Below are 15,252 nucleotides of genomic sequence, written 5' to 3'. Positions count from 1 at the left end.
CGTCAACTAGGAACTCCCCCGGAGTCACCGCTTGGGGGCGTGCCTTGGGCCCACACCTCCATAGGCTTCGGACAGGGCAACGCCCCCCCGGAGTCCTTTATCGGACTACCCTTCTCTGTGGTGGGAGGCGATGGCGCTTCCCCCCCCATACACTTAATCCTCCCTTGCCAATGCCTAACCGCCAATGCCGAGGAGTTGTGACGAGTTGCTACGAGGTAGGCGAAAAACCAATTGGCTGTATATGCCAATTACCAATTGGAAAAAATTCCTACCAGGCCCTGAGGCGACCAACTGAAGTCCATAGCAAGTCAGGGAGCCTGCCTAAAGGGAGGGAGGGTGGGAAAACCGAGCAGCTAGCTGGCGCGGATGCAAAAGAGGGGGAGCCTCGGCCGCGCCAGCTCTAAATAGGATTAACCACGCCCCCTTCCCCAGCCAGCCGATTGGTTGGCGGGGAGGATGATGCAGCCGAGGATTCCCCTGGATCTCGCAGGGGCTCCAACCCCACCTCCTCCCAAGCTCGGAAGTGGCTTTCCCAGAAGCTGGTATCCCAGAAGCATGGCTGCCTCTGACAGTGGAAGTAGAACATAGCCATTGCAGCGAGTAGCTATTGATAGTCATTGATAACTTCAGGAATTTGTCTAATCTTCTTTTAAAGCTACCCAAGTTGGTGGCCATCACTGACTCTGGTGGGAGCGCATTCCAAATAGATTGATCTGTGTACTAGGTATGCCTGCTAAAGGCCAAAATCCTTTTACCAAGTATGATTGCAATTACATAAAAAGAGGGGAGTGTATAGCAGTGATCCTTGTAATATGCAGCCTCAAGTGGGACGCAGGTGGCGCTGTGGTCTAAACCACTGAGCCTCTTGGGCTTGCTGATCAGAAGGTTGGCGGTTCGAATCCCCGTGACGGGGTGAGCTCCCGTTGCTCTGTCCCAGCTCCTGCCAACCTAGCAGTTCGAAAGCATGCCAGTGCAAGTAGATAAATAAGTACCATTGCGGAAGGAAGGTAAACGGCATTTCTGTGCGCTCTGGCTTCCATCACAGTGTCCTGTTGCACCAGAAGCAGTTTAGTCCTGCTGGCTACATGACCCAGAAAGCTGTCTGTGGACAAACGCCGGTTACCTCATCCTGAAAGCAAGATGAGCGCCGCAACCCCATAGTCGCCTTTGACTGGGCTTAACCGTCCAGGGGTCCTTTACATTTTACCTATGCAGCCTCAGGACTGGCTAGGCTGGATGCAAATATTAGAAACCAGTTCTTCTACTATTGCCTAATCATCAGAGTAGTGCATGCAGCTTTTCAGGCTCCAGATCCATATTTCTCCATGTCTTCCGGTCTTGGAATACCACAATACCAGGTGAGAAGTTGTCTTCAGTTTTAGCATTTGTTTTTGCACATTTGCAAGAAGCATGGTGGTTTAAATCTGTTGTCTGCAGAAAGTTAGTTCTCATGGGATATTTTGATTGGATTGCAATGCGGTTGGGGAAGCCTTTGGGACAGTACAGGTTTATTAACCTTATTATTACACATTTACCTGTCCAAAGAATTCCAGGGAGCACACTTGTGATCCGCTGCACAACACTTCACCCTCACAACAACACTGAGGGACAGGCTAGGTCAGGGGTAGCCAACACGGTGCCCTCCAGGTTTTCATGACCACAACTTCCATCAGGCTCAGCTAACATGGTCAATGCTCAGAAGGATGAGAGTTGTAGTCCAAAATATCCAGAGGGCAAAATATCTTCCTAGGCTAGGCTGTGAGATAGTAACTGTCCTACACCCACTAAGTGAGCTTCATGGCTGAGTGAGGTTTAGGCTTTGATTTCTGCAGTCCTGGTCCCCCCAACTCAATCCTAAATACATTCATTTGGAAACAAACCTTAAGACTTCAGAGGCACTGAACTAGGCAGAGGGCCTTCTCGGTAGTGGCGCCCGCCCTGTGGAACGCCCTCCCATCAGATGTCAAGGAAATAAACAACTATCTGACTTTTAGAAGACACCTGAAGGCAGCCCTGTTTAGGGAAGTTTTTAATGTCTAACGTTGTATTGCTTTATTATTATTATTATCATCATCATCATCATCATTAATTCTGTTGGGAGCCGCCCAGAGTGGCTGGGGAAACCCAGTCAGATGGGCAGGGTATAAATATTATTATTATTATTATTATTATTATTATTATTATTATTAGTTCAGGACTTTAGCTATTGCCTAAATAGAACTATATATTGTTGTTTTGTTCTGTTTTTTAAAAATACTTTTTATTAGATTTTATAAAAAAAGATATCAAGATTATTATCAAAGGTCTTTTTTGTCCAGACTAAAACACTAATCTATGTAAAATAAAAAACATAGATCCAGAGGCAAAGGAAGAAACAAGGTGAAAAAAGAGAGAGAAAGAGTGATAGAAGATGGATTAAAAGAGAGAGAAATAAAGTTAAGAAATATATAGTTCCTTAGTTTCGGAACTATATATTGTTTGACAGACTGAGAAAGCAGCAAGTTTATACAACCCCTCTAGAGGTTACAATCTGGATAAGTTGGCTTAGGGCAGGGGAATCAAAGACCCTTCAGTTCTTGTCAGACTACCACTCCCATCATGCTTGACCACAGGATATCTTGCTTGGGGCTGCTGGGAACTGAAGTTCAAAAACATCTGGAGTCCAAAAACAGCTTCCCCATCCCTTGGTGTCACATGTAGAACCAGCCCAACAGCTTGAGTTGCATTAGTATGGGACAGCAATACTCTTAGGAAGGGGGAACAAAGCAGCATGTAACCCGATAGATACTCCCAGGATCCTTTGCAACATCATAGCTGATGATGCCCAAGGTTGAAATCTCCAATCGAATACAGTGGAGAGTGTGCAATACAGGAGTTGTAGCCTCTGCAACTGGGCAGAAGATCCTTTGTATATGTGGCGCTAACTGGGGAGCCCCAAATAATAATAATAATAATAATAATAATAATAATAATAATAAATAATAATAATTTATTATTTGTACCCCGCCCATCTGGCTGGGTTTCCCCAGCCACTCTGGGTGGCTTCCACAGAGACCAAAAATACACTAAAATGTCAGGCATTAAAAACTTCCCTGAACAGGGCTGCCTTAAGATGTCTTCTGAATGTCAGGTAGTTGTTTATCGCTTTGACATCTGATGGGAGGGCGATCCACAGGGCGGGCGCCACTACCGAGAAGGCCCTCTGCCTGGTTCCCTGTAGCTTTGCTTCTTGCAATGAGGGAACCGCCAGAAGGCCCTCGGCGCTGGACCTCAGCGTCCGGGCAGAACGATGGGGGAGGAGACGCTCCTTCAGGTATACTGGGCCAAGGCCATTTAGGGCTTTAAAGGTCAACACCAACACTTTGAATTGTGCTCAGAAACGTACTGGGAGCCAATGTAGGTCTTTCAAGACTGGTGTTATGTAGTCTCGGCGGCCACCCCCAGTCACCAGTCTAGCTGCCGCATTCTGGATTAGTTGTAGTTTCTGGGTCACCTTCAAAGGTAGCCCCACATAGAGCGCATTGCAGTAGTCCAAGCGGGAGATAACTAATGTCTTGGGCAGCTCTGTTAATGTGCTGAAAGAAACTCTTTTCTGTTTTGACAGGTGGCGCTTACTACCTCATCTCCAGAAGTTTAGGACCTGAGTTTGGGGGCTCCATTGGTCTAATCTTTGCCTTTGCCAATGCCGTGGCAGTAGCCATGTACGTCGTTGGATTTGCAGAAACCGTCGTGGAGCTGCTCAAGGTACGTGCTCGCAAGACTTTACATGCGGTTATGCAAGGGAACCTTAGCTAACAACTTTTTTAAAAAAATAAATAATGATCATAGGTCTAATAAATGTGATAAGCGGCAACCTTATTCATGAATTAGAACTCCCTAAATGTGTCATAAATTCTAATTTATAAGCTTTTCCTCCACTACTACCAGGTCAAAGAAATGTTTCTTACAGGGCTGTTAAGAGTTCCGAAATTACTAAAGGGAATTAGGGTTCTAATTAGCAAGCCAATAACCTTGACGACAGAGGCTCAACCGTCATAAGAAATGTGAAACTCAGGGCTCATTACCCATGGAATGTGCAGAATCCCTCTTTAGTCATTTCCTTCTGCTTTATGTTGCTGCCAGAAACTATCTTGCAGAAACTATATCCTTAATCATTTCTTTCTCACTCTTTCCTCCCCCCAGAACAGCAACGCAATCATGGTTGATGCAAGCAACGACATCCGAATAATTGGTGCTATAACGGTAGTCATTCTTTTGGGCATTTCTGTGGCCGGTATGGAATGGGAAGCCAAGGTAAAACATTCTCAATATTAAAGCTGTTTAGAGAAGGCGAATGCTCAGTTTTTGTGGAAGCCGAGGTGGTTTTGCTGCAGAGTCTTGTGTCGACGGCCCATTTTTACTAAGGTATAGGTACAAAATGCACAAATACCCCATCCAATATCAAAGATATGTGCGTGCACACACACAGACACATACATATGCACACACACACACACACACACACACACACACAGAGTGGTACCTCGGTTTTTGAATGTAATCCGTTCTGGAAGACCATTTGACTTTCGAAACGTTCAGAAACCGAGGCGCAAAGGGCTCTCTGCAAATTCATTGAGAAAATTGAAAAACACGCTCAGTGGAAGAAGTTTGACTTCCAAGGCTCGCTCAAAAACAGAAACATTGACTTCTGGGTTTTCGGCATTCGGGTTCCGAAATGTTTGTTAACGGAGACGTTCAAGAACCGAAGTACCACTGTAGCGCATGCACACATGCGCACACACACAAGCAAACCTCCACCCAATGAAAAGGAATGTGGTAGAAAAATGCATAAAGGGACAACAGGAAAGGTTGCAGCATTGGGACTTTTCGGTTTAGAGAAAAGGAGAGGAAGACGTAACATGATAGAATTTTATAGAGAAGGGGATAGGACAGGCATAGGCAAACTCTGGCCCTCCAGATGTTTGGGACTACAATTCCCACCATCCCTGACCACTGGTCCTGTTAGCTAGGGATGATGGGAGTTGTAGTCCCAAACATCTGGAGGGCCAGAGTTTGCCTATGCCTGGGATGTTTTTCTCCCTTTCTCATAATGCTAGAACTCCTGTCAATCCAATGAAGCTGAGCATCAGAAGATTCAGGATAGAGAAAAGAAAATATTTCTCTGTGCAGTGCGTAGTTAAACTGTGGAACTCACTGCCACTGGAAGCAATGATGGCAACCAACTTGAATAGCTTTAAAATTAGATTAGTGAAGACTATCAACATCTATTTGCCGTGAATGCTATGTTCTAGATCCACTGCCTTTGAATACCAGTTGCTATAAACAGCAGGAGGGGAGACTGCTGTTGGGTACATGCTTCCGACAGGCATTTGGCTATGTTCTTATGCACCACCATTCATTTTAGGGCTGCTTGTTTCAATGCATTGAAACATCTAATCAGACTAGCTAGACCACATGGCAGGGATCCGTGGTTGGAGTTGTTTATTTGATTGGGATAAACTTAGGTGCTGTCCCTTTCCCATGATGGGGCAAGGAGCAGCTTTGAGAGGGTGATTGGGGAAAGGCTCTGGGCTCCTCTCCCACACCACAGCCTCATTCCAGATCACAAACACACACCACACAGCTACCACTTGCTACGAGGAGTAGAGATGAGATATCAAATCCAGACCTTCCAATATTGTCAAGAATGTGGCCCCCCAGAGCACAGGGGATGAGTTAGACTCAGAGATTGAACTAAGTGAACGAGGGACTGACTCTGCAGATGAGAACTGGCTGACAGAATCGAGAAAGGGCAGTTTGACCCCCCTTTCCGGAGAAGGCTCTATTAGCTCTCAAGGAGAGGGAGAGTTGGAAGGCGGCCAGAGTGTTGCTAAGCAACCAGCAGATAAGCAGAGGTCTGAGTCTGTGTCGAGTGAAAGTGGGGAGGAGGGGGAGCCTTTCAGTCCCCGTTCTAGGCATCTGGATAAAATCAGAAGGCAACAAAAGGGCAAGAGGGGAAAGGTGGTAGTCTGGTGTCCTTCCTGCTGTGGGACGGGCAAAACTTCAGACTGACCAACAAATGTAAATGTGAGCAGGCGAGAAGCCGGGCTCTGGATGTGTCTTTCTGTAAATAAACATACATAAAATTGCCAGAGTCATTACTTCTTATCAGGACTTGCTTTCCTGCCAGAAATCATTACACCTATTTTTCAGGGATGTCCCTCATTTAGAGAAGCCGCCCTGGTTTTTTTATTTGATCCCCAAATGTCCCACTTTTCCTTAGGATGTTCCTATTTTCACTGGAGAAATGTTGGCAGGAATGGTAGGATGTCCCTATTTTCATTGGATGAATGTTGGAGGGTATGGAATTATTTGACTTCCAAGCCATCTGAAGGCAATCCTGTATAGGAAATGTTTTTTTATAATGTTAAATTGTGTTTTTATATATGTTGGAAGCTGCCCAGAGTGACGGGGGCAACCCAGTAAGATGTATGGGGTATAAATAGTAAAATTATCAATATGGAATGGGACGTCCCTATTTTCATTGGAGAAATGTTGGAGGGTATGCAAATCACAGATTCCCACTTCCTGTTACTTGTGCCAGCCTTTGCAGTTACCAGACAGTAAGTCAAAGAGTTGAGTATGGGAGAGACGCTTTGTGCCGCGCTGCTGAAGATATTCCTCATCCTTAGCACCTACTGAAATTAATGAGACTTTAAAAAATGTGACTAACTCTCTTTTTAGTGTTTCGGCTCCCAACTTTTTTAAGCTGTACAAATATCATGCCACTTTGCAACTGCATCAAGTTCTGAAGTAGCTTATGGAAAGCAAATGTTGAACGCAAGTCCTCTACCAAAAATAATCTCTTAACTTGGCTTTACAGGCCCAAGTTATTCTTCTATTTATCCTTCTTGCTGCTATTGCAAATTTCTTCATTGGAACCGTCATTCCAAGCAACAATGAGAAGAAGGCTAGAGGTTTTTTCAATTATCAAGGCAAGTGTTTCTTTTTTGGCAGAAAAGCAGAGCTCCTGCAGCAAACAGTACTGAGTACTGACATACAACTATGAGTGACTATATTAGCATCTTACATAAAGTAATTGCATGAGGCATATTCTGTATACTGGGTAAAGGTAAAGTCACCTTTGACTGGACTTAACTGTCCAGGGGTCTTTTACCTTTACCTTTACCTATATACTGAGCATAAGCTTGCACCCAAGTAACTGACTTGAAAACCATAACCAGCTGTGCTTTTGCATTTTATTTACCTGCCTCTGTGTTCATCAGTGACAACCTGGTACCTACTGCATTGCATCTAGGCCTCTAGATTGTGCAATGCACAAACCAACCACCAGCAAATTTATCCATGTATTTTATTTCATAAAATATATACACCACTTGATTGTAAAAAAAATCTTCAGAGCAGTTTACAAAGAGAATAAAGCAATTAAATTTTCCATGACAAAAATAATCAATAATAGCCTCAACAGAGGGACGTGGGTGGCGCTGTGGGTTAAACCACAGAGCCTAGGACTTGCCGATCAGAAGGTCGGCGGTTCGAATCCCCGTGACGGGGTGAGCTCCCTTTCTTCGGTCCCTGCTCCTGCCCACCTAGCAGTTCGAAAGCACGTCAAAGTACAAGTAGATAAATAGGTACCGCTCCAGCGGGAAGGTAAACGGCATTTCCGTGCGCTGCTCTGGTTTGCCAGAAGCGGCTTAGTCATGCTGGCCACATGACCCAGAAGCTGTACGCCGGCTCCCTTGGCCAATAAAGCAAGATGAGCACCCCAACCCCAGAGTCGGCCACGATTGGACCTAATGGTCAGGGGTCCCTTTACCTTTAACACTTAGAAAAACGTCATATTTTATAGATGCAGACTAAATACAAATTTCCATTACATGATGACTGCACAGGAAGTTTTCAGACTCTTATCCAATCAGGAGGATCTATGCGGCAGGCGGTCTTGGTCATGTTGCTTGTGGACATATGCAGAGCCATAACTAGGTGACCTCCTGGCCATAGACAAATTAGATCTTCTTCCTAAGTAGACCCGGCAGCCCCAGCAGCTAGGCGATGCATACCGAAACATGCTCAGCCACACAGAGTGAAGTCTGCTGTTCCTCCCCCTATGCCACATACCACCACAAATCGTGGCTTCTCAATGAATCAGGGGAGCCTAGACTTCTTACACCACATGGGAGGGGAAACTTTGGCCCCCCAAATGTTACTGAACTACCATCAGCTCATTGTTTTAGTTCAGCAACATCTGAACTAAACATCTTAGGGCCTAGCTTATATTTTAATTGCTATTTTGTTAATGTTTTTTAAATCGTTTTATAGATTCTAAATGCTGCATCGATTTGTTAATCACACGACTTGCCATGATTGTGAGGTTTAGCTTATTGTATAGTTGCTGTTTTGTTAAGTTTTTTTTTAATAGATTGCAACTGTTTTATTGATAATTTCTTAATTATTTTATATGATGTATGCTGTAGTCACGATGTGCTATTATGTTTTTATTATGTTATGGTTATTTATTGGTTGTAAGCCGCTTTGAGATCCATTTGAATGAAAAGCGGCATAGAAATACAAGAAATAAACCATTCAGTCTGGAGGGCCAAATGTCCCCCCTGCCCAGTATACAAGACAGAGACCGAAAGGGGGTTCTGCAAGATATAGAATATCAGTCAGTGACACGGACTCGAAACGTCACTGTGATTTTTCACTTTGCCTTTGCAGCCTCCATATTTGCAGAGAACTTCGGACCAGATTTCAGAGGCGACGAAGGGTTTTTCTCTGTGTTTGCCATTTTTTTCCCTGCAGCCACTGGAATTCTTGCAGGAGCCAATATCTCTGGAGACTTGGAGGTAGGCACAAGCCCATGTTCTGCAAGCTGAGTTGCAACATCTAGAACGTCCAACATCTAGAACTTCCGCTTGCATGCTTCCTCACAAAACGAGCACAACACCTTTAGAATTTAGGGCTGCTTCCACACCACTACTATTTTCAGGAGGGATACACTCATAATAATAATACTAATAATAATTTTATTATTTATACCCTGCCCATCTGGCTGGATTTCCCCAGCAGCTCTGGGTGGCTCCCAACAGAATATTAAAAAGAAAATCAAACATTAAAAACTTCCCTAAACAGGGCTGTCTTCAGATGTCTTCTAAAAGTCAGATAGTTGTTTGTTTCCTTGACATCTGATGGGAGGGCGTTCCACAGCCACTACTGAGAAGGCCCTCTGCCTGGTTCCCTGTAGCTTCACTTCTCACAGTGAGGAAACCGCCAGAAGGCCCTTGGAGCTGGACCTCAGTGTCCGGGCAGAATGATGGGGGGGGGGCGTGGAGACGCTCCTTCAGGTATACTGGGCCAAGGCTGTTTAGGGCTTTAAAGGTCAGCACCAACACTTTGAATTGTGCTCGGAAACATACTGGGAGGCAATGAAGGTCTTTCAGGACCGGTGTTATATGCTCTCGGCGGCCACTCCCAGTCACCAGTTTGGCTGCCGCATTGTGGATTAGTTGTAGTTTCCAGGTCACTTTCAGAGTTAGCCCCATGTAGAGAGCATTGCAGTAGTCCAAGCAGGAGATAACTAGAGCATGCACCACTCTGTTGAGACAGTCTGCGGGCAGGTAGGGTCTCAGCCTGTGTACCAGACGGCTGCTCTGGACACAGAATTGGCCTGCACCTCCATGGACAGCTGTGAGTCCAAAATGACTCCCAGGCTGCGCACCTGGTCTCTCGGGCACGGTTACCCCATTCAGGACCAGGGAGTCCCCCACACCTGCCTGCCCCGTCCCCCCAAACCAGTACTTCTCTCTTGTCAGGATTCAACCTCAATCTGTTAGTCACCATCCATCCTCCAGCCGCTTCCAGTCACACACTGGAAAATGCACAATTAGTGATGATTTGGAGCTCATGTGCAACAAACCCACTTCCCCCAATGACGAGACTTTTTTGTGATAAGGAAAGTGATGGGAAAATGCCACTGGGGAGTGTAGGATAGCACTTCATTGACACAATGTCATCTAACCTCTCCACAAACAAACCAGAATGAATGCTCAATAAATAGCAAATGTTGTCTGGCTTTCCCACAAACAATTCAGGGCAGAGGTGCAAAGCAGACAATTTCTGCACATATTTCTGGACCCTCTAACCTAAGCACCCAACTTGTATTGTCTGAAGAAACAGCCAGCTACACAGATTTAACTACATTTGTCTTCCAGAAACGGACTATGAAATTTAAAAGGCCACTTCACTAACTCTAGAAGCAGAATATTAATGGACCCATTATCAGGGTACTGCACATCGAAATGAGCTATGTAATTCCTATTACCACAGCTTTGCTAATTCATAAAAACTCTACATGCGGCGGACTTCAAATTTACAACTGGAGGCCCTAGAGGGAAATTCAGTGTTTCTTTCTCCAAAGTGGCTTGGGTTAGGCTTAGCAAAAGGATCAGTCCTTTTATTTCAGGCTTGTCCTTCACACAGCTATGTCTTACATTACTACAAGGTGATTTGCATGAAGAGCTAACTAGCTAGCACTTGCCTAGTACAGTGGTGCCTCGCAAGACGAAATTAATCCGTTCCGCGAATCTCTTCGTCTTGCGGTTTTTTCGTCTTGCGAAGCACGGCTATTAGCGGCTTAGCGGCTATTAACGGCTTAGCGGCTTTAAGAAGAAGGAAACAAACTCGCAAGAACTCGCAAGACGTTTCGTCTTGCGAAGCAAGCCCATAGGGAAATTCGTCTTGCGGAACGACTCAAAAAACGCAAAACCCTTTCGTCTAGCGAGTTTTTCGTCTTGCGAGGCATTCGTCTTGCGGGGCACCACTGTATCTTATACTGTAAAAGTTTTTTTGGTGCAAGCACAGAAACATCTAAGATGCGAGCCATTTTGCCCCCCTTTTTTATTTTACTCCTATTTGGTTATAAATACATTTTCCCACTCTTTGTGCTTCTGCGTTCTAAGCCTTTAGGGAACGGCATCTGGGCGCCTTTCTATTAAATGATGAAAGCGGTCGATTCTTACAGTCACATGTTGACTCCGGAAACTGCAGCCCACATTGACAAATACAGGACTTACAACCTTTCAAGTTAAGTCACGCGGGTAGCAACATGGGGAGCAAAAATGCGGGTGGAAATCTGAATGTCATTTCCCCACGTATCATTATGCCTTACCGTTTTTAGGCAGTGCCAGGTTTCCATCAGTGTTTAGGTAATCTAAACATACAAAATATGTTACCTGCATGGCTTGGGAGGAAGTTGGTGGGCTTCCCTTTTTGACCTCCATTCCCCCCAGCCCCAATTTCCATTAAATCCACTCAGTGCAGGAAACATAGGAAGAGCATAAGAAGTTGCCTTTTTATGAGTCGGGCCACTGGTCCATCTATCTCAGTGTTGTCTACACTGACTGGCAGGCTTTCAGGTAGGAAATCTCACTTGGGTTTCTTAAAAATGACTGGTTTGTAGTTTACGCCAGAGTCAAAAAGCTTGGAAGCTGAAACTGCCCAGTCCTAGTACCAGTGCTTTTTTCCTAGGGGGTACGCATGGGTACGCATACCCCTAAACATTTTGTGAATCCTTGTACTTTTGTCCATTTATTGTATTTATTTTCCCCAGTTTGAACTATAAAATGGTGATTTTCTTGAGTCAAAATGAGAGTACTCCTAAATATTTTTTTAGAAAAAAAGCACTGCCGGGGTAGGCTCGAACCACCAACCTTCTGGTTAACAGCCAGATGCGCTGAACCATTACACCACTGGAAACATGGGACCTTCTGCATGCAAAGCAGATGTTCTGCAGCTGAGCTACTGCCCTTCCCCTAATTATGCTCAACTATGCCCATTAAACAGCACATTAACCATGTCCATATAAAACATCCCTGCACAAAATCTCCAAATTGCCTACACAATTTTAGTCTTATTGTCACATTATCCCAAGGACAAGTAACTATTTTTTTTTAAGTACTTAAATTCTGTAACAGAATTGTTTGTGAACGCAAACATGCAGAGGATATGCAACCGTGTGTGTGTGTGTGTGTGTGTGTGTGTGTATTTAATGACTATTCATTGCAGTCTTTTTATTGTAATATTCTAGGATCCACAAGCTGCTATACCCAAAGGAACAATGCTGGCCATTCTGGTTACAACGATTGCTTATGTAGGTGTAGCAATCTGTGCAGGTAAATAAGAAGCATATGTTTGCATTCTAATCCAAAGTAATTAATAGTCTTAGGTACGTTTAAAGTCTGGTGCTCAGATCATCACTTACCCTCATTATTTGTTTATCTTATGGATTTTCTATATAGTAAAACAGATGTCTATTCGTAAGTAAAAACACAAACTTGAAAACAACATTCCTCATTTCACTGCATAGAATTGGATCAACTATGGATTCACAAATAGCTAAAGAGGCTACTTTTCTAGGAAAAGTTCAAGGAGTTGAACTATTCCACTGTGTTGAACTTGTGACTTCATCATATGGAGAGCTTCCACCAGTGCTTGGCTTACGGAAAACTACAAGCGCCATCAGAACGAGTTAGGAAAAATACTGTCAAAGAACAGTTCTCCTTCATCTTGCCTCTTCCTGTTTGCATCACTGCCATTAGGGCAATCAGATGTGTTGATAAGACAAGAGAAACCGGTTCTGGTTTTCTCAATGACTAGCTGATTGCCATCTTTGAAAGGAGGGAAGATAATTTTCCACAAGGCCGGATCAGCTGGCTACTTGCACGGCCAGGAGGAACTGAGAGCAGCTGTATTTGAATCCAGTCTTGGGATAAAAGTCTTCCAGCTTACAAGTCTTCGCTGTTAATGCTGGTGGTTTGAGCTGCAGCCTGTATAGTAGCTAGAAGGACTCCCTGCTCTATTGACCAGACATAAGTAAGAAGAAGAGCACTGCTGGATCAGATCGAAGGCCCATCTAATCCACTATCCTGTTCTCACAGTGGCCAGCCAGATGCCTGTGGGAAGCTCGCAAGCAGAACCTGAGTGCAATAACGCTCTCCACCTTTCCCTGTAGTTTCCAGCAACTGGTATTCTGATGCATACTGTCTCTGACAGTGGAACTTGAACATAGCAATCATGGTTAGCAGCCACTGATAGCCATCTCCTCCATGAATTTGCCTAATCCTCTTTTAAAGCCATCCAAGCAGGACATGAGCGGGACGTGGGTGGCGCTGTGGGTTAAACCACAGAGCCTAGGACTTGCCGATCAGAAGGTCGGCGGTTCAAATCCCCGCGACAGGGTGAGCTCCCGTTGCTCGGTCCCTGCTCCTGCCAACCTAGCAGTTCGAAAGCACTTCCAAGTGCAAGTAGATAAATAGGTACCGCTCTGGTGGGAAGGTAAATGGTGTTTCTGTGCGCTGCTCTGGTTCGCCAGAAGCGGCTTAGTCATGCTGGCCACATGACCCGGAAGCTGGCTTCCTTGGCCAATAAAGCGAGATGAGCGCTGCAACCCCAGAGTCGGTCACGACTGGACCTGATGGTCAGGGGTCCCTTTACCTCTACTAAGCAGGGCATGAGGGTGACAGCCAAGGTCAGAAGGCCAGGCTCCTGGAATCTACCTGACCCAGCCAATCCAGAGTCTTTACCCTGCCTGCCGATTGGAAGGTGAGATGTTGTGCATTCCCATCTCCTTTCCATGCCTGAAGAGGGCTCTGAGGACTGAGTTCACATTGGCTCCATGAGACATTCAGTGCCTGCTGACAACAATGGCTAAGTTCCCCTATTGGAGACAGTCTTCTGAATACCAGTTGCTGGAAACCACAGGAGGGAACAGTGCTCTTGCACCCAGATCCCGCTTGCGGGCTTCCCATGGGCATCTCGTTGGCCACTGTGAGAACAGGATGTTGCCCTGGCCTGATCCAGCAGGGAACTTCTGATGCTGTTATGTTCTCATTAAGTTGTGTCTCTGATAGCTGGAGCCCATGATAGTTGCTTTGTGCAATTAGTGGCATGAGGGCAAGCTATCTGCACTATTTTTAAAGTATAGCAGAATATACTCCATGATAGAACTTTCTATCATTCTCACAGTCTTCTGTCTCATAAGTCTACGATCCCCACTACCTTTCAGGTTCTGCAAATGCCACTTAAGGTTAAGTAAACCCGTGTGGGTCAGGCACTGGGCATTCCAAATTTCACACATGTCCTAGTTTGTTGAATGTACACTGGGCTTGAGCACAAAACGTAGAGCAGTAATAGCACCACTTTAATGAATAGTGGCATTATTCGCAGTGATCAGAAGGAAACAGCGCCCTACCGCCCCAAGATGATAGAGGTGGGAAAGCATTAAGCAACTGAAGATGTATGTGGCACGGTGAAAGTATTCTCCCCCTGTCACAAGGAACGGAAATAATAATATGCTGTTGTTTCCACAGCTGCTTGTGTCGTCCGTGATGCTACAGGGAACGTCAATGATACAGTTGTATCCGGAATGAATTGCAATGGATCATCTGCTTGTGCCCTGGGCTATGATTTCTCCAGCTGTAAAACCCAGACATGTGATTATGGGCTGATGAATAATTTCCAGGTTCAAAAGAGCTCTAATTATGCAATTGGTATAATCATATGTGTGTTGTACAACCGAGAAAGCTGCATACTATATATATAATAACACAAACGAACACAAGCGTAACCACACAGCAGAGTGCATTGTGTGGTTTTGCAATATCTCTGTTAACACCCCAGCTAAGATACATGACCTGAAATGGGAGCCAATCCATTCTGCTGTTGATGTGGCAATTAACATACCCGGACAGTGTTTTACATACCACCTTACCTAAAAGGTCAGAAAGCAGAACTGTAGCATATGAGAGCCAGGGTGGCAGAAATCCCCTCTTAGCCATGGAGCTCCCTGGGCGACCTTGGGCCAGTCATTATCTCTTAGCATAACCTACCTCGCAGGGTTGTTGGGAAAGTAAAATGGAGAGAGGACAGAACCATGTGTGCCACCTTGACCTCCTTGGAGCAAAGGTGGGATAGAAATGTACAGCTAGTAGTGGTATAAAATCATAAAGGTAAAGGTAAAGGGACCCCTGACCATTAGGTCCAGTTGTGACCGACTCTGGGGTTGCGGCGCTCATCTCACTTTATTGGCCGAGGGAGCCGGCATACAGCTTCCGGGTCATGTGGCCAGCATGACTAAGCCTCTTCTGGCAAACCAGAGCAGCGCACGGAAACACCGTTTACCTTCCCACCAGAGTGGTACCTATTTATCTACTTGCACTTTGACGTGCTTTCGAACTGCTAGGTTGGCAGGAGCAG

At 45.2% G+C, this 15,252-nt stretch overlaps 1 protein-coding gene across 2 annotated transcripts in view; it reads left to right on the top strand.

The window, feature by feature from the left end:
* Positions 1-15,252, top strand: part of SLC12A1 (solute carrier family 12 member 1) — a 72,626-nt gene that overhangs the window by 17,040 nt on the left and 40,334 nt on the right. For both annotated transcript variants that reach the window (XM_080980325.1, XM_080980326.1), the window contains 6 exons: positions 3,605-3,744; positions 4,183-4,293; positions 6,863-6,974; positions 8,719-8,846; positions 12,086-12,170; positions 14,367-14,518. In XM_080980325.1, the coding sequence (XP_080836451.1) occupies positions 3,605-3,744; positions 4,183-4,293; positions 6,863-6,974; positions 8,719-8,846; positions 12,086-12,170; positions 14,367-14,518 (728 nt within the window). The remainder of the gene's footprint in view (positions 1-3,604; positions 3,745-4,182; positions 4,294-6,862; positions 6,975-8,718; positions 8,847-12,085; positions 12,171-14,366; positions 14,519-15,252) is intronic.

This window comes from Podarcis pityusensis (assembly GCF_964106645.2).
Source record: "Podarcis pityusensis genome assembly, chromosome: 14".
NCBI classification, from domain to species: domain Eukaryota; kingdom Metazoa; phylum Chordata; class Lepidosauria; order Squamata; family Lacertidae; genus Podarcis; species Podarcis pityusensis.
Note: the sequence above shows the minus strand (reverse complement) of the source record. Positions and strands in the feature narration are given on the sequence as shown.